Source organism: Nannobrachium achirus, assembly GCF_963921795.1.
Source record: "Nannobrachium achirus genome assembly, chromosome: 1".
Lineage (NCBI taxonomy): Eukaryota > Metazoa > Chordata > Actinopteri > Myctophiformes > Myctophidae > Nannobrachium > Nannobrachium achirus.
In genome coordinates, this window is record NC_137810.1 from 49,940,164 (window position 1) to 49,964,542 (window position 24,379).

The window sequence follows — 24,379 nt, forward strand, 5'->3', positions numbered from 1 at the left end:
CTCCACCGGCTGTCTGTCCGTCCGTCCGTCCGTCAGTGAGTGAGTGAGTCAGTCACACGTCACACGTCACACTTTTGCCCTGCTCATATCTCCACAACCGTTGCCCCCATCCATGCCAAATTTTGCACACACACTCCTTACCTGCCAAACTACAACCTCCAAGGACCCCCGGAGCTCCAGGGACCCCCAGGTCCCTGGGGGACCCCCAGGTGTAAAAAAAATTCCCTCCGTGAGTCACACGTCACACGTCACACTTTTGCCCTGCTCATATCTCCACAACCGTTGCCCCCATCCATGCCACATTTTGCACACACACTCCTTACCTGGCAAACTACAACCTCCAAGGACCCCCGGAGCTCCAGGGACCCCCAGGTCCCTGGGGGACCCCCAGGTGTAAAAAATGACCAAATGTGCAAAAATGACCACCCCAACGGGGCTGCTCACGGGGAATTCCTCGGGACCACCCACTCCCCTCCCGATTTTTAAAACACATTTTTGGACACTGCTCCTACAGTTTTTGCCCTAAAATCATGCAAATCGCTACACAGTATGTCTACACTCATCCCATCAACATGAATCTGTCCCATATAGCGCCACCTTCAGGCCGATTTTTAAAAACACATTTTTGGACACTGCTCCTCCAGATTTTGCCCTAAAATCACGAAAATCACTACACAGCATGTCTACACTCATGTCATCAACATGGATCAGGAAGATTTTGGAAAAACACATTTTTGCCCTATTTGTGGAGATAAGCGACCTACGGTCGCTTATCTCCCGATTAGGGAGTCTTACTGGTTTATCTAACCCTCTGCATGTATATTCATACCTATTTTACTCAGCATCTTATCTTCAGCATATTCTTATTATATAGCGCCACCTTCAGGCCGATTTTTAAAAACACATTTTTGGACACTGCTCCTCCAGATTTTGCCCTAAAATCACGAAAATCACTACACAGCATGTCTACACTCATGTCATCAACATGGATCAGGAAGATTTTGGAAAAACACATTTTTGCCCTATTTGTGGAGATAAGCGACCTACGGTCGCTTATCTCCCGATTAGGGAGTCTTACTGGTTTATCTAACCCTCTGCATGTATATTCATACCTATTTTACTCAGCATCTTATCTTCAGCATATTCTTATTTTACTATCTGCATTTCTATTTTGCACTCTACATCTTCTTGCTAATTTTGGTCTATCTTCACTCTATCTTTTCTTCTAGATCATTACTGTTTTTTTGTGATTAGTGTTTAGTAACTATTCATGTGTGCCATTTCATAATGACCAGCACATTGACATAATGCTGTGCAAGGTAACCAAGCATCCCAGCATCTACACTTTCTCGAACAGAGGGGCTACTGCTCGATTTGAATGTTGTAGCAGTGCAGCCTGTGTGGGAGGAATTTCCATTGAGAGACAATTATGAGCAAACAGGTCCTCCCAGTTTCATAATAGCGACTTTAAGCTTTTGACTGCTACGGCAGATGAAAACGGTAACCGGAAATGATCATCGCTCGATAGATAAACCTGTCGCCGTCGCGGCCGTCTCTACAACGCCAGAAGCCCCCTTCCCACGTAGTGGCTGGAACGTCTGCTGCCTGTATGTATCACCATGGGAACCAAAGAGTTCAGTAAAAGAGGTGGGACCCCGTCGCCGATGGCTGTTCGCTTAAAGATTTTGACTGCTACGGCGATTATGTCATAGCAGCCGTTGTCCCGCCTCACGTTGCGGTTGTAGAAACGGGCTGCTTAAACTGCCTAATGTCCGTTGTCTTGTCATACAGAACACAGGTGTATATTTCAAGCACTGTAACACTGTTTGATTCTTGGCTAAGCACTTCAAAAGGATTAACCACACAATAAATAACCCCTTCTGGGATAATAAGCAGTACTCAATATAGGCTTTTATGAAGTCCCTTTATAATAATGATGATAATGATAGCTCAAATGTATATAGCTATTTTCTAAGTACCCAAAGTCGCTTTACATAGGGAAAGGAAGGAACCAACTTTGTGTTCTTTTGGGTCAACTGCTTTAGGTGGTCATTTTCCATTTTGTTTAGCTGTTTCAGATTATTATGGGCACCCATTCTATAATGTCTTAGGATGCTTTTGTATGCTTTTATGAGATTCTTTAGTTGTCTTTTGAGTCAATCGCCAATACTGTAGGCGGCCATTTTCAATTTTGTCAGTAAGTTCCTGTTTCAGATTTATTTGGGCACCCCTTCTATAGGATGTCTTAGGATGACCCAGGGGACACATGTGCCAAAGCGTATGCCTTTATGAGATTCTATAGGTTTTTGAGTCAATAGCCAACACTGTAGGTGGCCATTTTCAATATTGTCATTAATTCACTTCCTGTTTAAGATTTCTTTGGGCACCATTTCTAGGATGTCTTAGGATGACCCAAGGGACATGTGTGCCAAATATTATGCTTTTTGGAGATTCTTTTTGTGTCTTTTGAGTCAACGGTCAACAGTTTAAGTGGCCATTTTGACTTTTGTCCATAACTCACTTCCTGTTTAGGCTTTTTTTGGGCACCCCTTCTAGGATGTTTTAGGATGACCCAAGGGACATGTGTGCCAAATTGTATGCTTTTTGGAGATTCTTTTGGTGTATTTTGAGTCAGTCAACAGTTTAAGCGGCCATTTTGACTTTTGTCCATAACTCACTTCCTGTTTATGATTTTTTGGGGCACCCCTTCTAGGATGTTTTAGGATGACCCAAGGGACATGTGTGCCAAATCCTATGCTTTTTGGAGATTCTTTGGATGTCTTTTGAGTCAACAGTCAACAGTTTAGGCGGCCATTTTGAAATTTGTCCATAACTCACTTCCTGTTTAAGATTTTTTGGGCACCCCTTCTAGGATGTTTTAGGATGACCCAAGGGACATGTGTACCAATTTTGGTGCTTTTATCCGCCGCGTAACGATTTGGCCATTTTCTGAGGTTAATTCCCCCTACTAAAATAGGTTGCCTACCGTACATAATGGGCAAGAATACTGATATTGTGTGTCCATTGATTATGTGACATCAATTCAGCCCTATATACTTTGTCGTATGATGAAGAGTGTAAGCTTGTAGATCGGCTGTTTTTGCTCTGTCAGTCTTTTATTAGTCTCGCGTAGCCAGACAACTATGCCACAATCTCTGAATGCTATATAGAGTCTGGAACAGCAGCTCCCGAACGGCGAGTATCGAAAACGGGCATTAACGTTCAAAAATATATATTTTAAAATGTCATTTCTGCTAAGCAGCAAGCTAAACATGCTTATATGATTTTTATTTATATAATGATAAATATGTGTGATGTGAGACGGAAACGGAAGTGACGTGGGGGCTTCACTTCCGCTTCATCTTCGCACTCATCATTTCTTCCCCGGTCTGCCAGACTGTATGCTGGGAGCATTTGACCAAATCGCGGAGGCAACCGTCTGGCCACGCGAGACTAGTCTTTTATAGACTCAATAAAGGAAAAATGCAAGTGGGAATCAAACCCCTAACCCTCACATTATTCCATGTTCTACTGAATGAGCTATAGGACCATGGGCTCTGACCATGGCGGTCATCCTGACTCGTTGAAATATGCAAGAGAAGGTCACAAGATGACGGAGTGAGGAGAGATGTGATCCTGCTGCACCCTGAGGATATTATTTTATTACTATGTCAGTCTGTGTGTCTTTGCACTCTCAGCTCCCCGTTATATACAGTAGTTATTCTTGCTTCCATTCAGGACTGTTGATTCTCAGTGTTGGACACCAACAACCTCCCCTTACATGCACCCATAAGGTTGCTGTCAGGCAGAAGCGTATTTCTCCGTATTTCAACATTTTTTTAGTTTGTTTTTGTTTTAAGGACAGTGCCCTATTTCATCAGAGTGAAAGAGTGTCCCACAAACATAGCAGATGAACAAGTTCATAGTGTGCTGCGATGCAACGCGTTGTTGTCAGCTTGTAGATCGTCAAATAGCAATAAAAAAGGAACGGTTTTGGACATACAGTACATGGTTTCCACCAGACAGCGACGATAATGTTTGTTGTGCACTTGTACGAATGCATCCACACACAGGCATGAGAGCATTCATCACCAACACGCGCTCAAATAGTAAATAAACACACCTGGCCCGAGGTGGTCTTCTTTGGCAGAGTAATGACTAGGCTGTCACCGACGATAACGGAGGATGAGGCAAGGGACACGCGTGTGAGCTGATGTGGCCCGGAGAGAGTGCAGAAGAGAAAGACATACGGTACGGTAGAAACAGAGTAAAAAGGAGACAGTGGGCGTCATCTATGGACATTGGAAGGAGTTAAGAGAGAGGTGAGAGAAAACAAAAGGGCAGATAGAGCGAATTATATACAACAGACACACACGCACGCACGGCGCACACGCACGGCGCACACGCACGCACGCACGCACGCACGCACACACACACACACACACACACACACACACACACACACACACACACACACACACACACACACACACAAACACTGACCTCTTGCCCCCAGATTAACAGAGAATTAGGAACAGTGCATAAGCACTGTGTCTGTGCAGGACGTGTTTACCTTGTATTGCCCTTAATTTATCCTTGATCCGGGCGGGTTAACTTTAGAGTGTCTCCCTGGCGATGTGTTGATCCCGGGATCATCTGTAACCATGTGAATGACTTGCGTCGCGTAGTAAATCTCAGCAGCACGGTAAGCCCCTGTGAAATCACTAATCACCATAATGATTTGCATAACGTTTCCCCGCTAACTCAATAACATAAGACCCTTGGCCCGCTCGCCTATTTCTGCCCTCACAGGGATACTAAGTTCACATTCATACACACCCATCCACGTGCCTAAACACACACACACACACACACACGCACAGCACACACGCACACAAACATACACACACCAATGTGTGTATGAATAGTCATTCTGTACACACTCACATACACAAGAAACCACTTTCTATCCGATTCACTGCACATTGGTGACCTCACAGGACATACCTCCTGACACACGCACGCACGCACGCACACACATGCGCTCGCGCGTGCACGCATGCACACACTGTAAGCGGGAAGATCCCTGGACCGCTGAAGATGTCCTTAAATAGTCCAGCATGAAGACAGTGAACTAAAAGCGGGCTGGCGTCCAACGCTGAGAGAGCCGATCATGAGCCTTAACGAGCATGTAAAATTAATCTAATCACAGGCCTAATCTGTCCCGGGGTTAGGGTGGCGTTAGCTTCAGGGAGCTACCAGAATAGAATATGTAAGGACTTTGTGGAAATGGCTCCGCTTTTAGTTGCGTAACAGCAGCAGCAGGAGCAGGTTGGCCTGGAGGGGTTTGAGTCACTGTCCTGTAACCGTGGGTCCCAGGTTCTGTCCCACGTGTAGGTGCACTACATAGTAAAAAAAAAATTACTCAGTGTGTACGAACAGGGGCGTCACAAGGGGTGGAAAAGTGGGACTGAGTTACCTAAATTACCTTAGAAGGATTTGAAATATTCAAAGATTTGCACAAATTGTCATTTTTTTTCAAAAATAGCAGTGCCGTGCTGTGAGCTTATCTGCTATTTTTCAATAGTTAAAGCACAACATAAAGCGTAATAATGCTTTCCCAATCTAAATGGGTTAAACCCCCCCCCCCCCCCTATGAAGAACATTCATGAGGGGCCCGCAGTGAATCCTTGTACCCAGGGCCCAGAATTTGGTGTGACACCCCTGTGTACGAATGTGACTGAAAGGATCCGCAAGTGTCCGTTGGGTTTACATTTTTATCACTCTCTGAGTTACAAATGGATAAATGAACACGGATGATTTCCCCGTGTGCTACGTGCCCCGTGTGTCCTCAAACAACCTGACCAGCTCACACGTTGTATGTCACTATGGATGTGCTTTGTGCGTCATGTGAATGACTAACACATTTCATCTAAATTATTGCATGTACGGTAATTAAGGCTTGTTTAGTTGTATAACAAATGTCATGCACAGAGGCAATTCAAAGTGCTTTACATAGAGGCATAACATTTCAGTAAAATTATGAAAAGGTATTTGAAGAGAAATAAATAATTAGAAGAATAAAAGTTACTTGTATGTAAGTGCCTTATAATGCATTATGAATGATTATAGACCGATCCTTTAAGTAAAGTGTTACTGGAGTATCATTTCATACCATTTCATTGTGTTGTTTATATCCAGGCTTCTTCTGTTCAGCCACCAACAGCAACGTGGAACTTACTAGGATGTCATTACCAGATTTGTAATTCCATAAGACAGTATACTGTATGTATTATGCTCCCAGAACATATTTGGAATCCCATGACCTTGGAGTTTCTCAAACCCCTCTGCGCAGAGCATGTGGTTGAATTGCCAGTCGGCAGCCACGTTAACTGGTCAGATGGCCGCGTCTATTTTTAATTTAACCATCAAAGTTTTATTATCATTAAAATCATAGTGTTTTGTCAATTATTTGGAGGCCGACAGGTTGAGCATCTTAGTTGTACTGTATAGAGGGTATGCACATGCATAAAGTGAGTGGCAAAGTGAGTTAAACGTCGTTTAACGTCATTTAATGCAATCACATAGGACGTTTCTGTTTGGATGTATGGGCTGTCAAGGCCAGAAAGTCGTTTTTGCCACTCAGTAGGCGTTCCCGCATAACTTCCGGGTATGATGATGATGTCACGCGCATATACCGGTACCCTCTATACTATAGCCTATTGTCAGTCTCATTGTGGTAGGCCTTCTGTATGTCCTTCCTTGAGCTGTTGCTGCTCTGCCCAGCACTAGCAAAGGACTCTGGGAAATATAGATCCTATCGGGACATTGTCTAATTTCTTCCCCCGCCATCGCTCATTTCCTTGTTGAGGCCCTTTTCTTTATTGCTAGATGATTGCAGTTTAATTAACATTGTTAACTGCATTAATCCATCAGCATAGAAGCCAGCCACTCACCGCCAGATACCAAGAAATCTCATTGTGTTCGTTCCCCGCTCTCTCATTGTCTATCCACATTTATAAGGCAGACTAAATGTCTTTTACTGGCCCATTCTTTCTCTGTTCCGTGTGTGTGTGTGTGTGTGTGTGTGTGTGTGTGTGTGTGTGTGTGTGTGTGTGCGTGTGCGTGCGTATGTTTGAGACCGCATGTAAGTGTTGTGTGTCCCATTTGTCGACACCTCCTCCTCTATTTTACATTCGTCTCCCTCCTTGCTGAACCACTTGGGAGGAACATTGTGATAGAGAGCAGCGCACATACCCTGTCCTCCTTTGTCTCTGATCAGACCAAGAGATACACACTGTATACAGAGCTATTGTGGAGCTCCTGGCAGGGCTTCCTCTTGCTTTTCAGAGATCACTGCCTTGGTTCCTTTAATTAACATCCAGCATTTGTAGCATAGTGGGTGGGATAACTGTGGCACAACATCCCGGAGCCTGAAAGAACATCAGGACTGGAGGAAAGCTTTACACTGCTTTTGCACAGAATTCCTCCCAGCAAGCACGGTCAGGACCTGGACCAATCAGTGACGTCTTGATTGGGGCCAGATCAAGTCTAACCATGACTAGTCAGATCTGGACAATTAAGAATTTCATTTCATTTGATTTCAACCAACATAAATCCTGCCGGATGTGCTGGATTAATAAGAGAGAGTCCGATCGAGGCCAGATAAATATCATTACTAGTCAGATATGTCCTAGAATATAACATTATGTGCTTATATTTCAACTAACATTACAAACAATAACAACTAGGAAGACACCTCAGGGCAACAGGCCATCTGGCCAGTGATGTATATCGGACCAGTTACCCATATATGGAGACCCCTGGTACCCATATATGGAGATCCATGTACTGTATATGGTACATCCCGGCCTTTTATACCCATACATTGAGATCCCTGTCTGAACCAGCCACACAGATATGGGCTGTCTTCCTCCATATATGGGCATTCCCATAAAGTCCTGTTAGATATGGGCTTGATATTGATGATATCAGGGATCTCCATATATGGGCATGCAAGGGATTCTGTTAGAGTAGTTCCCATGACATCACAACATACAATCCCTTTTATGCCCATACATGGAGATCCCTATCTGAACCAGCCACACAGATTATGTCTTTTGGCCATCTGACATCAGGGATCTTCATATATGGGCATAAAAGGGATTCTGGGGAATACCCATATATGGACTTTTACATACAGTAGGTGATGTCACCTGTGATATCACCTGTGATGTCACAGTGATGGTTCAGGGGAACCACAGTGTCAGGTAGAGATACGTGGACAAGATGGGCCGGTTTTCATAGTAAACTTGCGACCTAGGTCGCAATAATCCTCTCAAACAAAAAAATCCATATGACATCCTGGTAATGACGTCAAGATCATTCCCATATGGGCTGTGATCTGGCCTAGTTCTGAACATCACCGGAGTCACCGGAGGATGTTATCATAACGTCATCATGACGTCATTTGGCTTGCAGGGCTACCACTGATCTGTAGCTTTGGATTGATGCTAATCATTTTGTGAAGCCACCACGAAGCCTATAGGCCTATTACATTTAAATCAAATAGAATCAAAAAGTATAAAGCTCCATACACATTAAATATACATAATCTCTAGCCCTATTATCTACATTTGATTTGATATTTAGATGATATGATTCAGTTAATCAGCTATACTTGCTAGCCATTACAGTAGCTTGCAAGCTAACCTGAATAGTTAAGACTTAGACCTTAGTACCTACTCCACCAAAGGCCCTGCCAGATGACACATCTACGGTGTCCCAGTAATGTGTGATGCAGATTTTGCATAAGTTGTGCCCACATGGAGTGGTGACTCACTGGATCACTGGAACAGAGGAAGTGCTCTCCTCTATGAGACTGCTGGCAGATCTCATTTCTACACACTTGAGAATAAAAGTGTCAAACACTGCAAATACTGTATAGCCTATAGTCAAAACGACTCATCCAGTGATGTCTGACTACAATAGCAGAATCTCCGGGTTTGCCTTTCTGTGATATATTTCTATGTATTTTTATCTCTTTTAGTGTGTGACGGTGTCACTCTCTTTGACTAATGCTCCTCTCAGCGTGTACCCTGCTTGCTTGTGTGTATGCATGCATGCATGTGTGTGTGTGTGTGTGTGTGTGTGTGTGTGTGTGTGTGTGTGTGTGTGTGTGTGTGTGTGTGTGTGTGTGTGTGTGTGTGTGTGTGTGTGTGTGTGTGCGCGCGCGTGTGTGCGTGCATTTGTGTGTCCTCAATCGCTCTCGACCTGATTGGTTTTGAAAAACCTGCCCATAATCCCCAAACTCTCTCAAGTTGATGTGTCATCATCGATATGATGTCATAGACATCATAGACCTTTCTCCAATACTCTTGACAAATGTTACAGCACAAAGTACTCTGACAAAGGTTACTGTCATCGTATAGTACTACAGGGATGTTTAATGTTAAAAGTAGGCTATTCATTCATGTTTTGTGTTGTGCTTGTCGCTGAGATCTCTCTCACCTGCATCAACGAAACCAACAGAACACCTACAGGAGCTTCGGAGCTTCAGCACAACTCACCACACCTACACATAGATTTTTGACATGTCGCAGCCGTTCTCTAGTTGAAGAAGGTAATTGGAGCGAGCCATTAAAGAAACTTTGTTTTAAATCCATGATTAAATGGACCACTGAATTGGGGGACATTTCTTGGTTCATGCCATAAGTGACGCGGAACAAACGTCACATTTTCGGGATTGACCTGCAAAATTCGACCCTACTCCAACTTGAACTTCCTCTCATTTTAGAGGGGGTCCTATACACATAGATAAAACATTACATAAAATACAAATACACAAGATGTGTATTGTGTATATATACTTTATGTGTGAATATAAGGAAGTCCTTAAGCGGGCCAAGAGATGCAACAGATCTGAGAGAAAGAGGAAGATTACCCTAACCCTAACCCTTCCAGTCAAATGGAGCTTTGTAGTGGAATGAACTGCATCCAACTTCAGAAAATAATTTGAGGAACAATAAAATAGGGATATTGTGTATGTCTAATTGGATATTTGGTGATCTATATGGAACCAGAGACTGTTTCAAATATACCAGTAAAGGACAGTTAAAGTGAACACATTTAAAAAGGAATAGATACCAGTGAAGTTGCTTCAACAGGGGGTCTGGGACCCCTTGGGGGTCCTTAGAGTTACTACAGGGGGGCCACCAAATACTTGTGTGATAGGATAATTCTTTTAAATGAACAACCTGAACCCTCGCATCCCTATTCCGAGGAGAACTTTAGACAAAAATAGTAGATCTAGAAGCTTGTAGATCGGCTACAAGCTTCTAGATCTACATAGTGAGAGGTCAAGTTTACAAAATATTGACGATTTAAGTGGTTAAATGTCTGAAAATACACATGAACATGAATCCAAAATAGACTGATGACAGTGCTGTCAAACAAGTCTATGAATTTATCTATGAAAGCTACGAAAATCTCCATCACACATTTATACAATATGTAGAGGGGATTCCTGCTTCATCTCTCTCTCAGCTAAGGGGTCCTTGGCCTGAAAACGTTGAAGACTGCAAGACTGTTAGACTGCAGCCAATTAAGCGAACCACACAGAGAACAGTGGTGCGTTCAGTACGGACACCTCAGTACAAATCTACACAGGGAATTAAATAATACATTATCAGGCTTGAGATGAGTATCTACAGTACTTCAAATGAGAAGGAGTTAATTGAAGGATAAAGTGAGCACAAACTGCCATAAGTTATTTTAATATTAAAGGAGTAGTTCACCCCCAAAATGACTTTTTTTATATTGATTAGTCACGCCATGGAGACTAGAGTTCAATAATTTGTTTTGGTTTTTGTCACATTCCTAAGACAAAAATGTGATAACAATAAATGTACCCCCATTCATTCCGGATGGTGACCCGTTTCGAAACGGGTCACCATCCGGAATCAATGGGGGTAAATTTACTCGAATCAAATTTTTGTCTTAGGAATGTGACAAAAACCAAAAAATATTATTGAACTCTACTCTCCATGGCATGACTAATCAATAGAAAAAAAGTCATTTTGGGGGTGAACTACTCCTTTAAGTTCAATGTGAGGATTAAAGGAATGTTCTGGATCAATCATGAGGCTGAGGTATATAGATGAGTCCACTTTCTCCAGATAAGAACCATCTTCAAAATAGATCAGAATCTTGTAGCACTTGCACCACTATAATCGTGAGCCGAACAACATGCTACTGGACTTCCTTTTATTCAATAAAAGTTTGTTATTTTGCAGCCATTTTTGGACCAGATTGAAGTCAAAATATATAAAAAAAAGTTTTGATCAGAAACCCATCTGACTCTAACACCTGCAACAGGGAGGATTTGCTACAGGAGGGGCTCCCAAACATTTCAATGCAGGACCACCAAATAGCCTCTTGCCCTCCTCACCTGACAATTTGTGTTGGGGGGATTAAGCAGGGGTTTGCTATAGAGCACCATAAGCGTTAGAAACGGCCTTGGCAATGCCTGCTGTTATTAACCATCTTGTAATACATTGTAATACATCACACTGGGACCAGGGCTAAAGATCCCATAGCTTATGGCAAAAATGCTAATAAACAGCTTACATTTTGGAAAAGTGAAAAATCTCCTGCCAATGGCCAATGCCCATGTGCAACTTCAGCTGAAATGTCTAACCAACTAAGGACGAAAATGCATGAGAAGGTCCACATAAGTATGTAAATGTGCCCATCGCCGGTGTCACTAGCGCACTGAGTGCTGCTGTTGGTTCTTGCAGAGTCATGCCGACACAATTAATGAGACCGTTTTGCAATTAATTATTCTGTGCTTTCAACAACAACACAGGATTATATTGGTGTGCCAAGTCTATATTGCCCAGCCTTGCTGGATTTGCTGCTTGCCATGCATGCATGCAATGACATGGCCATGGGTTAAGTGAAAGTGGTTAAGTGTGGCTGAGTCATGCCGACACAATTAATGAGACCGTTTTGCAATTAATTATTCTGTGCTTTCGACAACAACACAGGAATATATTGGTGTGCCAAGTCTATATTGCCCAGCCTTGCTGGATTTGCTGCTTGCCATGCATGTGTTTAAACCAGGAAAAATCACACCCGTGTGAAGTGGAGCTGTGTGTGTGTGTGTGTGTGTTAGTGTGTGTGTGTGTGTGTGTGTGTGTGTGTGTGTGTGTGTGTGTGTGTGTGTGTGTGTGTGTAGATCATGTGTACCGTTTTTTGTGACATTTGAAGAAAATATGTAGGAAAAGGAGCAAAAAGTGTGTTTTGGCGAAAATTCAAGATGGCGGAAAATATATCCTGGCGCAAATGGGCGTGGCCTATATGGGGAGATGCGTCTTGACCCAAGGAATCCAGGGAAAAAAGAATTTTAATTTTCCGATCCACGGTTCAAGAGTTACGGGGCAAAATGTAAAGTGGGCCGTTATAGCGCCACCATGAGGCCGAGTGATGTAATTATTTTTCGATTCATTCTTAAAATCATTATGAATCTCCTCTCCGAGGTTTGAAACTGTAGCTCCTATGGTTTACGAGAGAAAAATACTTGAAAGTGATTTCTTGCATTGTCCCATTATAAGTCAATGGGGACAATTAAGCGTCGTTTTTTGCCGATTACGTCGGCATGGTAAGGCGGATCGGAACGAAAGGTAATAGAACACCATTCCGGGCCGAGCCGCACATTTTGATGTATATATTGCGCGAGTGGCGTAAATGGTGCGGCACTAGTTACGCGCCGAAGTCAGGCTACATACACACACACACACACACACAGACACACAGACACACACACAGACCCACACAGCCACGTATAAGGAGCCTGTGTTTCACACAGCTCCAAAAAAGAGAATATCCGCACTCTCTGGAGTAGTTTCTTGTAGATTTATTAAATCATTAATTCACAGCATCTCACCGAATAGACGGACCGGTTTCGGCCGTGTGGCCTTCCTCAGCGTCTCAAAACTCTTTAATTTTTGAGACGCTTGTAGATTTAATAATTCTACAAGAAACTACTCCAGAGAGTGCGGATATTCCCTTTTTTCCTGTTACTTACTCGAATCCTGCACCCAGTAAACAAAAAGACTTTATTACTCTTGCAGAGAGCGCGTCATCTCCAGACGGTGTTGTACCGGCTAGGAGATTTGTCCTGTGTTTATCAGGTCATCATACTGAGGAGAAACATTTGGAAGTTAAATTCGATTTATCTACCACTGAAGAGAAAAATCGATGAGGACCGACCTTTCTCAATTTATACCTGCGGCTGATTCTGAACATGTCTGAAAACTGTTTTCTAAAAAACGTATGTTGCTATATTAGCTATAAAATCTAAAATGACATGGGTTAAGTGAAAGTGGTTAAGTGTGGCTGTGGGTTTTATAAATATTGACCCAATGAAAACAATTATTGACAAGAGCTTGTGACTAAATAACAACATTATTGGATCCACTGGAACACAGGTATTATTTCTGTTTTGGACGATATAAGACTTGCCGAGCCATGAGGCCCATAGGGCATGAGCCTATCAGCTAGATTTCCCTCCATGCCTTACGCCTTACCGGTATATCCCTAAACTTTGCCTTTATTTTACTATTTTGAAATATAAATATAAAAATATGAGAACATTGCAAAAAGGTTTAGGGATAAGGCGTAAGGCACGGATGAAAATAGAGCAAAGGCTATCTCTTGTTTCTGTAGCGTGAGGCAGCTTGATGTACAACCCCCTGGACATTACACTAGTATGGGACTTACCCCCAATCCAACCCTTGATGCTGCTTGCCAAGCAGGGAGGCACTGGCTCCCATTTTTCTTTCTTTGGTATGACCCAGCCGGGGTCATACCGTCTCGGGACGGACACTCTAACCACAAGCGGGTGACAGTGATGATATACTGTGTTATCTGCCGTTCTAAAATCAGCAGTGGTGTAAAGTAACTAAGTACATTTACTTAAGTATTGTGTTTAAGTACAATTTTGAGATATTTGTACTCTACTAAATATTGTACTTTTACTCCACTACAATTATTTGAAACTTTAGTTACTAGTTACTTTGCAGATATAAATTATAAAAACATGAACCACTTTAGCCCTATGTTATACCTACAGAATAGGCTGTTTGAAAATAGCCGATCTACAAGCTCTGAAGAGATCTGCTATTTTCAAATATTTTGTACTTTTACTTTTGGTACTTTTTGAATTTTGGACTTTTACTTGTTAGGGTGCCCTCACACCAAAATACCTATGAGTGTGGAATCCGCTTTCCACCAATGCATTTCAATGAGAGTGAAAGCGGTTTCATGCCAGCAGAGGATTTCTGCAAAAAACACTCCCTTATCATTAAAATGCATTTGGCGGAATGCGGATTCCACTCTCATAGGTATTTTGGTGTGAGGGCACCCTAAGGGTGCCCTCACACCAAAATACCTATGAGAGAGGAATCTGTGTTCCGCCAATGCATTTCAATGAGAGTGAAGCGGTTTCATGCCAGCAGAGGATTTCTGCAAAAAACGCTCCCTTATCATTGAAATGCTTTGGCGGAACGCGGATTCCACTCTCATAGGTACTTTGGTGTGAGGGCACCCTAAAGGAGTATTTCTACATTGCAGTATTGATACTTTAACTTGAGTAAAACATTTGAGTACTTTTTCCACCACTGAAAATCAGTCAGACAAGACTGAAACAGAAACACAACTGTACAACTACAACAACACCCCCACCCCCAGTAGTTTTTCCCCCCTACATAATTTGTATGCAAAGTGTGTTTTAGTGCTCAGTGTATCTTTGTTCTGTGTCCGCTGCATGTCCGCTGTTTAATTTGTTCCCTAATCATCATGGTATTCAGATGATGTTTAGTATGGGGAGAGAGAGCCTCTTCATCTCTTTATCTTGTAGCTACTAAAGTGTGATTTGTTTGCCTGTAATCATGCGCGTGCACGTGTGTTCTGGAGCTGTGAGGGCAGAGGCGTTAATTGGGTACATGGCAGGGTATGGCAGCTGCCATACCTTGGCAACAGGGGGAAACAATTAAATGTACTTCTTAAAATAAATTCATCATGCCTGTTGCTAAGGTATGGCAACATACCTTAGCTTTTGCTGAACTGACGCCACTGTGTGAGGGAGGGAGGTCACAGCTAGTCTGGTCACCTTCTTGTGTATGTGTATGCATATGCGTTTGTGTGTGTGTGTGTGTGTGTGTGTGTGTGTGTGTGTGTGTGTGTGTGTGTGTGTGTGTGTGTGTGTGTGTGTGTGTGTGTGTGTGTGTGTTTGGGTGCGTTTGTGTGTGTGTGTGCGCACGACTGCATGTGCACAAGTCTGTGTGTCTGTGTGTCTATATGCATGCGTGCTTGTGTGTGTGTGTGTGTGTGTGTGTGTGTGTGTGTGTGTGTGTGTGTGTGCGTGCGCACGCGTGTGTGTGTGTGAGTGTGAGCAGCATAATAATGTTGCCATGTCCTAGACACCCAAGACCTGCATTACCCAGAGGAAATCTATTGTGTCTCTGGGGATCATTTATCACAAAGGTTATCACTGCATTGTTAGAGTCCGTGTGCGTGTGTGTTTGTGTGCTTGTGTGTGTGTGCACTCGCGCGTGTGTGTGTATGCGTGTCCGTGCGCCTTCCTTTTGTTTGTCAATATGGGTTATTTTTCACTCAAAGTAATTCCTTCCCTTTTCTCTTCTCTCGTTCTTCTTTATCTCCACACGCTGACCTCTATCTTCCACCTCACTTCATCTCTCCTCTCCTCTCCTCTCCTCTCCTCTCCTCTCCTCTCCTCTCCTCTCCTCTCCTCTCCTTTATTCTCTGTCGCTCCTCATTAATCCGTTCTCCCCCTCCGAAGTTCCTCTCCTCTCCTCATTATCCTCCTCCTCCTCCTATCCTCCTATCCTCCGTTCCCTTTTCCTGCACCTCCCGTTCCTCCTCTTCCTCATTCAACCACCCGTCCCCCCACCCACTCCCTCTTTCCTCTCCCTCAACCCCACCCAGGGGGCGGGTCCTGGGTGCTTTAACTATTGAAAAATAGCAGATATACAAGCTCACAGCGCTGCACTGAGTGCCGCCTGCGAGCACTCGGTTTCTAGCACCTATGTTTCTATGTCAGTGGTGCTCAAACCTTTTCATGTGAAGGACCCCCAAAATAAATGCATTAGTTCCAGGGACCCCCCCCCCCCCCAGAAGCAAAATTTGAGTTTGAAATGTTCGCTTAAAAGAATACATATATTCAAAGATTTGCACACATTTTCACGACTTTTCAAAAATAGCAGATCTACGAGCTCGCAGCGTGGCACTCGGTGCCGCCAGCCGATATCCCCGTTGTCTTCCCTTAGTATGTTATCACCGGTCTGTTATCACCGTTGCCATCCCTTGGCTAAGGCTCAGTAGTCTGACTACAAGCTCCCAGGAGCTGGTAGACCCGTTATCACCCTTGGTCTTGTCACTGCAATGCGCATGTGTGTGAGAGGACCCTAACGGGTCCATTTGGTTCCATTTGTACACTGCCAGAGTTAAGGGGAGACCTTGAAATTTGCAAAGTTTGAGAAACACTGTTCTAATAAATTCTTCTTCTTCCTCCTGTGCCCTCCCCTCTTTCTCCTCCTCCTCTCCCTCCCAGATGAGGGCCAGACGGTGTGCGCAGGCCCCCCGGAGCTGGACGGCCAGCGGCTGGCGGAGGTGGGCATGCAGCTGCGGGCCGACTGCCACCAGGGGCTGGGCTACTGGGACTACCTGTTCTTCATCGCCATCGGCTTCGTCATCTTCTCGGCGGGCACGGTGTCGGCCTGGGTGATGGGCGTGCTCATGGTGCTGTACGAGCGCTACAGCAAGCGGAAGGGCGAGCAGCAGGACAGCGACGACGAGGACGACCGGGGCATGATGGGCGGCGGGTGCGGGGGCAACCGGGAGAGCCAGTCGAACGGGGACCTGAACAAGCCCAGCATGCAAGTCTGACGGACGGAAAGGACGGACGAGGATGTAAGAAGGAAGCCCCCCCTGGACGGGTGGCGGAGCTGGTTGGATTGAGAACGGAACAGCTCTGTGGTCCGAGACGCTGCCTCTCATTGGGGAGTTAAAGTGATAGTTCACCCCCAAAACATTTTTTTTTCCTGTCGATTACTCACCCCATGGAGCAGGGGTCTTCAACAGGGGGTCCGGGATGCCTAGGGGGTCCCCAGAGTTACTAGATGGGGTCCGCCAAATCTTTGTGATATAGGATAATTACAGTATTTTAAGTGAACAACTTTAACCCTCACATCCCCATTCTGTGGAGAACTTTAGCCAAAAATAGCAGATCTACAAGCTCTCAACGCCTCGCAGCGCGAGGCACTGAGAGCTTGTAGATCAGCTTTTTTTGGCAAATAGGTTTGGTGTAGAGGTTAAAAAATGATTTTAAGTGGTTAAATGTCTGAAAAAAACACATTAACATGAACCCAACATAGACTGATGACACTGCTGTAAAAACAATCTATGAATCTATCTATGAAATCTATGAAAATCTGCAACACAATGTTATACAATGTGTAGTGGGGGTCCCGGCTTCATCTTTTTTTCAACTAAGGGGTCCTTGGCCTGAAAACGTTGAAGACCCCTGCCATGGAGACTTGAATTCATGGATATCTTTTGTTTTGTTCTTGTCGCATTCCTAAGCCAATCATTTGATGACCAGCAGTGGGTCCCTATGGAGACACAACGAAAGCCTGCTTTGTTCCCTATGGAGACACAAAGAGTCTCCTGAAAGTATTGGCTTAGGAACGCGACAAAAACAAACAAACAAAAGAAAATCCACGAATCCTAAGTCTCCATGGGGTGAGTAATCGATAGAAAAAAATAAGTCGTTTTGGGGGTGAACTACGGTATGCTCCTCGACGCAATGGACACAAGGATAGACTGATCTGTGTGTCTGCTGACGGTGAAGCAGTGTGTTCGAGTGCTGTAGAGTGAGACTGTGTGTGTGTGTGTGTGTGTGTGTGTGTGTGTGCGTGTGTGTGTGTGTGTGTGTGTGTGTGTGTGTGTGTGTGTGTGTGTGCGTGTGTGCGTGCGTGCGTGCGTGCGTGCGTGCGTGCGTGCGTGCGTGCGTGCGTGCGTGCGTGCGTGCGCGCGCGTGCGTGTGCGTGTGTGTGTGTGTGAGAGAGAGAGAGAGATGGACATACTGTATGCAAAGAGAGATCGAAAACAGACAGCAATAAGGAGGAATTTGCCTTCACTTCAGGACTACAGAATGACCTCTAAGATTATTGAGAGCAATAACATGCCCACTCAACACACACACACACACAGACACACACACATAGACGTATTTAAGCAGTTATACCTGTGGGCACCGGTCCATCTCAGCACAGTTCTCGCTGGAGCTGGAATCTGTGGGTGAGAATGAGAAGATATCTCCGTACTAATGTGAAGTGCTCTTGAGACTTTTACCGTCAGTTTAATGCTAATTATTAAAAGACTTGCATCAACACGGATTCGCACACACACACATGCACACACACACACACACACACACACACACGCACACACACACGCACACACACACACACACACACACGCACACACACACACACACACACACACTGAAGCACATGCAACGCCCAAGAAAGGTTCAGGGGGTCACAAAGAGAGTGATGCCTTATATCTATGACATTAAAAGGGAATACCAGTAAATTGCAGTGAGTTCACATCTGATTTCAACCCGAGACAATAGTAATGTGTGGATCGTTCACTACTATCTCTGCTCTTCAGAAAATGTATTTATTATATAGTTTTCTGCCTCAAGAAAAAGCACCTGGGTCGTTTCCTCACCATAATAAGTCATGGATTGTAAAATATGCAGCATTACTTTGTCACTTGAGGCAAAATAATAAATAAAGTTTGTTTCATATATCCCTTTTTAACTGAACAACTCACCCTTGTACATTTTGGTGTCTTCACAAAAGCGAGGCCAATGCGTGCCCCTTCCGGCGTCGGGAAAGGTTTTCAGAATTATAGTTCAGAGACTCATCTGGATGTGCGCGAGTTCTGAGGAAACGTTCCTGAGACCGCCGGAAGTTTGGAACGGCGTCGATTTGTAGTCCAGGGGTCTTCAACAGGGGGTCCGGGACTCCTAGGGGTCCTTAGAGTTACTACAGGGGGGCCGCCAAATCCTTGTGTGATAGGATCATTCTTTTAAATTAACAACTTGAACCCTTGCATCTCTTTTCCAAAGAGAACTTTAGCCAAAAATAGCAGATCTATAAAGCTCTCAACACCTCGCAGCGCGAGGCGTTGAGAGCTTGTAGATCGGCTATTTTTGGCAAATAGGTTTGGTGTAGAGGTAAAAAAGAGCAGACCAAGTACATAGTGAAAGGTCAAGTTTACAAAATATCGACGATTTAAGCGGTTAAATGTCTGAACATACAGATTAACATGAATCCAACATAGACTGATGACAGTGCTGTCAAACAAGTCTATGAATCTATCTATGAAATCGTTGAAAATCTACATCCCATTTTATACAATATGTATAAAATGCTTTATCTCTCTCTCAGCTAAGGGGTCCTTGGCCTGAAAACGTTGAAGACCCTTGTTGTAGTCGTATCACCTCCCTTTTCCGGAGAAAGGTTCGGACTGTCGGAATGAGCACGTATTGGGCTTTAGGAAAAGAGTGGGGGCCATGGGACCATGGGAGCACACTGTGAATTCCCACATTTTGTGGTATTTCCTTTTTACCGTATTTTGTTTTTTAAACCAGCGGAGAGACAAAGGAACTCCGCCTCCCACCGATGGTGTCAGTATCTGATTGTATGTCATCCAATACATGCTGTACGTGTGAATTAATGTTTATGTCAGTGTTGGGTATAAAGTTTCTCTGTGCTGTGAGACACTCAAGCTTAGCCTCTCATGCCAGTCTCTGCATAGTAGTCTACTTGTGGGGTCTAGTAGGCACGCTATCGTTGCCATCAGGGAGAAAAGCTTGTATTTCCCTATATTTTGTGTCTTTTTTTCTTTCTTTTCTTTTTTTTCTTTCAACTAATGATCTCCTTCATCATACAAGAGTGTCGCACAAAAGTAGGGAAAATAACAAATCTACAAGCTTGTAGATCGTCTCCTTTTGACAATTTTTAAATGCTTAAAAAAATGAATAATAAAGAAACGGCACGGTTTCAGACATACAAGGTTTCCAACTCGCGATAACAGCGCTTATACTGTAAAAGTGGGGCAGGATAGGGCAGGCTGCTGCTGATGATGATGGTGGTGGTGGTGGTGTCTGAAGACATAGTCAGAGTGATGCTACACTATAGTGACTGGTTGACCTGGTATTACAGCCAATGCACGCACACACAGGCCCCGGTCTGTAGCCCAGATGTCATGGTGTAAAGGGAGCTCCAATGTATGTGTGTGTGTGTGTGTGTGTGTGTGTGTGTGTGTGTGTGTGTGTGTGTGTGTGTGTGTGTGTGTGTGTGTGTGTGTGTGTGTGTGTGTGTGAAGGTGTGTACGCTATATGCATCAGCGTTTGTGCACTTGTGTGCCCGTGCATGCGTGTACGTTTGTGCGTGTTCGTTTGTGCGTGCGTGCATGCGGATGGGTGGGTGCATTCGCGCGAGTGTGCGGGGTGTGAGTGCTCATGCATACGTGCATGACTCCTGGCTCGTGCGTGCGTGCGCGTAAATGGGGCAGAACGATCACAGGCCATCTCTCTCTCTCTCTCTGCGCGCCGATGGACGAGTGATTCATTGGTCTGGACGGGAACATCCTCTCCTCCTCCACCCATCGCTCACCGCTTCCGCTCTGTCCATCAGCGTATGGATGGATGCATGCCTAAGCGATGACGAACCGACACAAACTCCAGAGGTAGAGATAAGAAGGGGGGGCTGTGGGGGGGTGGGGGGGTTTACACGGGAATTCACCTAGATTGATGGTAGCCAGTGTTTTTATTGAGTAGCTGATTGATAGGGTGGGCCCCGATTCATCTGGCCATGATGACTGAAATGCCTGCGACTAACGACACGCGGTCTCGTGTCATGATAATAGTCGAGTGGGAACGAATGACTGAGCATGTGTGTGACTATAAGCGTGTGTGTGTGTGTGTGTGTGTGTGTGTGTGTGTACGTGTTTGTTCGTGTGGATATTTCCCGAATCCCGTATGATTTATGCGATCAGCCGTATGTCATTATGTGGGTGCATGTGCTGGTATGGAGAATGAGTAGATGGCAGCGAGGCTTTTGAATAGGAGGGTAATTTGTAGTCAAAATCCATCAGAGCTTACTAGAGTGCACGTGCGCACGAATGCGCGCGCGCAGACCCCCCCACACACACACACTCTCACTCAGTCACTCTCTTTCTTTGTATGATAATCTCTCCCAAACACACATGGCCCCGCACGCACGCACGCACGCACGCACGCACGCACGCACGCACGCACGCACGCACGCGCAGTCTCAAGGACGCAGCTAAAGTCAAGATCCTCAAGCTACGGAACATTAACACTCCTCCTGTCTCTCGTTCTATCCATCCCTACATCCCCTCATCCACCCCTCATCCCCTCATCCGCCCTCCGTCCTCGGAAGATGATGAGTCCCGGGCTGTCATCAGCTTTCACTCGCACACACACACGCACGCACGAACGCACGCACGCACGCACGCACGCACGCACGCACGCACGCACGCACGCACACACACACACACACACACACACACACACACACACACACACACACACACACACACGCACAGAGGGAGCTATCAACTGTCTGTCTGATCTTTAGGCTATCATTACAAGATCATTTATTCAAGAGCTCCTAAACCTGTCTCAACGGCTTTAAAAGGTGTCTGTGCTGTGGCGTGTCAATCTTCCTCATATAACACACACCCACGCACACACACACACACACGCGCACACACACGCACGCACGCACGCACGCACGCACGCACGCACGCACACACACACACACACACACACACACACACACACACACACACACACACACACACTCACACACAATGGCCTCAGTTGACACACACACTCTCTGACTATAAAAGCACGAGTATAGGATAATGGAAGCCCTGGCTCCTTAAAAGCCAAGGACGCGATCATCAAACATTAAAATATTGAAAGGGAAGCTGCCTGGGACCGAGCTGTTGGAAGGTTATTGATGACACGCCCTAGGTGTCTTCTGGCTTATTGGCTGATGGTCAGCATTGTTTCCATGCAGACCAGGGACGTGCTGGGCCCCTGATTGAGCCCGGGAAAAAGAGTTGGAGAGGCCCTCATTGCATGCTATAGAGAGATCTCTCTCTATAGCGCTGCTGCTATTCAAAGATTTGCCATTTCAGATCATGACAAGTGACAAGCCAGTGGGCCAATTACATGAGTTATATTTCGTCATTGTCGGGTGGAAACCTTGTACAGTATGTCCAAAACCATTTTTAAAATGATTTAAACTAGTGAAAACAGCCGATCTACAAGCACACAACGCCTCGCACCGCAAGGCGTTGTGTGCTTGTAAATCAGCTGTTTTCACTACTTTTGTGTGACAGCCTTGTATGATGAAGCAGGACTTTGCTTTGCGAAAAGAATTACACATTTTAAACTTGGAGATACAAGGTTTCTGCCCGACAGTGACGATTTACTTTGTTGGCCGCCCAGCCCCCAAAATGGGGTCTGGGCCTAATGGCTGGCCTGGACCGGCCGGGAATGAACCGGCCGTTCGGGAGTTGTCCCGCTTTTCCCAATGGCCAGCACGTCCCTGATGCAGACAGCTGTAGGGTTGTTAAGCAGAGGCTAAATGTCAGCCCTCTCTGCACCACCTGTAGGTCAGAGCGCGCGGGCGTCAGGGTGCCGAAAAGAAGTGCATGATCACACAAAATGTTGTTTGTGACAGAAGCAGGGACGTGCAGAGAATGTTAGAGAGGTAGGGGCTGACATTTCTAAAAGGGCCTTTTGGTGGAAATATCGATAGCCGACCTCCTTGGAGGTCGGCTATTTTCGGTGCTTGATACCACACTGAACTATAGGCATAATTAAGCCAATACTGGAGATGTGGCGTACGGCATGGATTTCTACACAGACAGTAGGGCTGTCACGATATGACATTTTACATGACGATTAATTGTCACTCAAATAATTGGCGATTAACGATTTAATTGTGTTTTTGTCGATGATAATTACATTTCTGTTTGGCTTTTAGGCTTTGAAGTTGTACATGGTAGATATGACACATAACCTAAATATACAAAGACATTGCTGACATATTTGACAACGTACTACTTAAAAAATAACTTTGATAGTGGAAATAGCCGATCTACAAGCTCACAACGCGTCGCGATGCGACGCGTTGTGAGCTTGTAGATCTTCTATTTCCACTATTTCTGACATTTTTCAACATTCACGATTATGACGATTATGACAAAATAATTGCGATAATGTCAAATAATCACGATTAGACGATTATGTAATAATTGTGACAGCCCTATCAGAGAGGGCACTTTTTACAGAAGAATAAAAGGGCAGGGGCTCAAGCCCCCTTTGATGTCTATGTGTGCACGTGACAGAAGGGAACCCTAGTGTTAACCCCACGAGGACAGATGACAGCGGGGGACGAAACCGAATATAAATACCCCACATCCAAGGAGAAAGATGATCCGTGGCATGCGTGCTCTTGTGTGTGTTGTGTTGTTCGCTCACATGTGCCGATATATGCACGGGGAAAGTGTCAGACTTTGTAATGGGGTGCAAACGGGTCGGATGGCATATAATAGTACACAGAGTACTCATACAGTTACATATACGGTACATGCTCAACGTGTATGCATTGGGACATCCATGTGTTCTATTAAGCCTGTGACAGTATTTTCTGTTGAAAATGTTAATTCTTGTTGTATAAATGATGCCCCAGAGAAGTCTTCAGGAGCTACAGTACTGCATTAAGGTGTGTGTGTGTGTGTGTGTGTGTGTGTGTGTGTGTGTGTGTGTGTGTGTGTGTGTGTGTGCGACTGTGCGTGCGTGCGTGCGTGCGTGCGTGCGTGCGTGCGTGCGTGCGTGCGTGCGTGTGTGTGTGTGTGTGTGTATGTATGTGTGTGTTTCTTTGCGTGTGTGCATGCCTGTGTGCGTGCGTACAGTACGTGTGTGTGAGAGAGATCTGGAGGCAAGTGTAACATTGTGAGGTAATTGGGGTTCAGATTCATTAACTATTGCTATGGAGATAATCATTGCCAAGGGCATTGTTCTGAAACGTGGCTGATGTGAGCCAATAAATGCATTAGAGGAAAGGGCTATTCCATCACTCCTTCATCCTCCTCTCCTCTTCCCCTCGTGTGTGTGTGTGGGGGTGTGTGGGGGGGGGGTTAGGGGTCCCTGCTATCGATTATATTGCCCATCTCTTGCCCA

At 44.9% G+C, this 24,379-nt stretch overlaps 2 protein-coding genes across 2 annotated transcripts in view; one reads left to right on the plus strand and one right to left on the minus strand.

The window, feature by feature from the left end:
- lrrc52 (leucine rich repeat containing 52) overlaps positions 1 to 16,968 on the plus strand; it is a gene marked incomplete at both ends in the record, with an annotated part of 49,094 nt that extends 32,126 nt beyond the window's left edge. The window contains one exon of the mRNA XM_080723938.1: positions 16,634 to 16,968. Coding sequence (XP_080580064.1) covers positions 16,634 to 16,968 — 335 coding nt within the window. The remainder of the gene's footprint in view (positions 1 to 16,633) is intronic.
- LOC308292628 (E3 ubiquitin-protein ligase RNF170) overlaps positions 1 to 24,379 on the minus strand; it is a 484,996-nt gene that overhangs the window by 245,330 nt on the left and 215,287 nt on the right. The gene's annotated exons all lie outside the window — the stretch shown is intronic.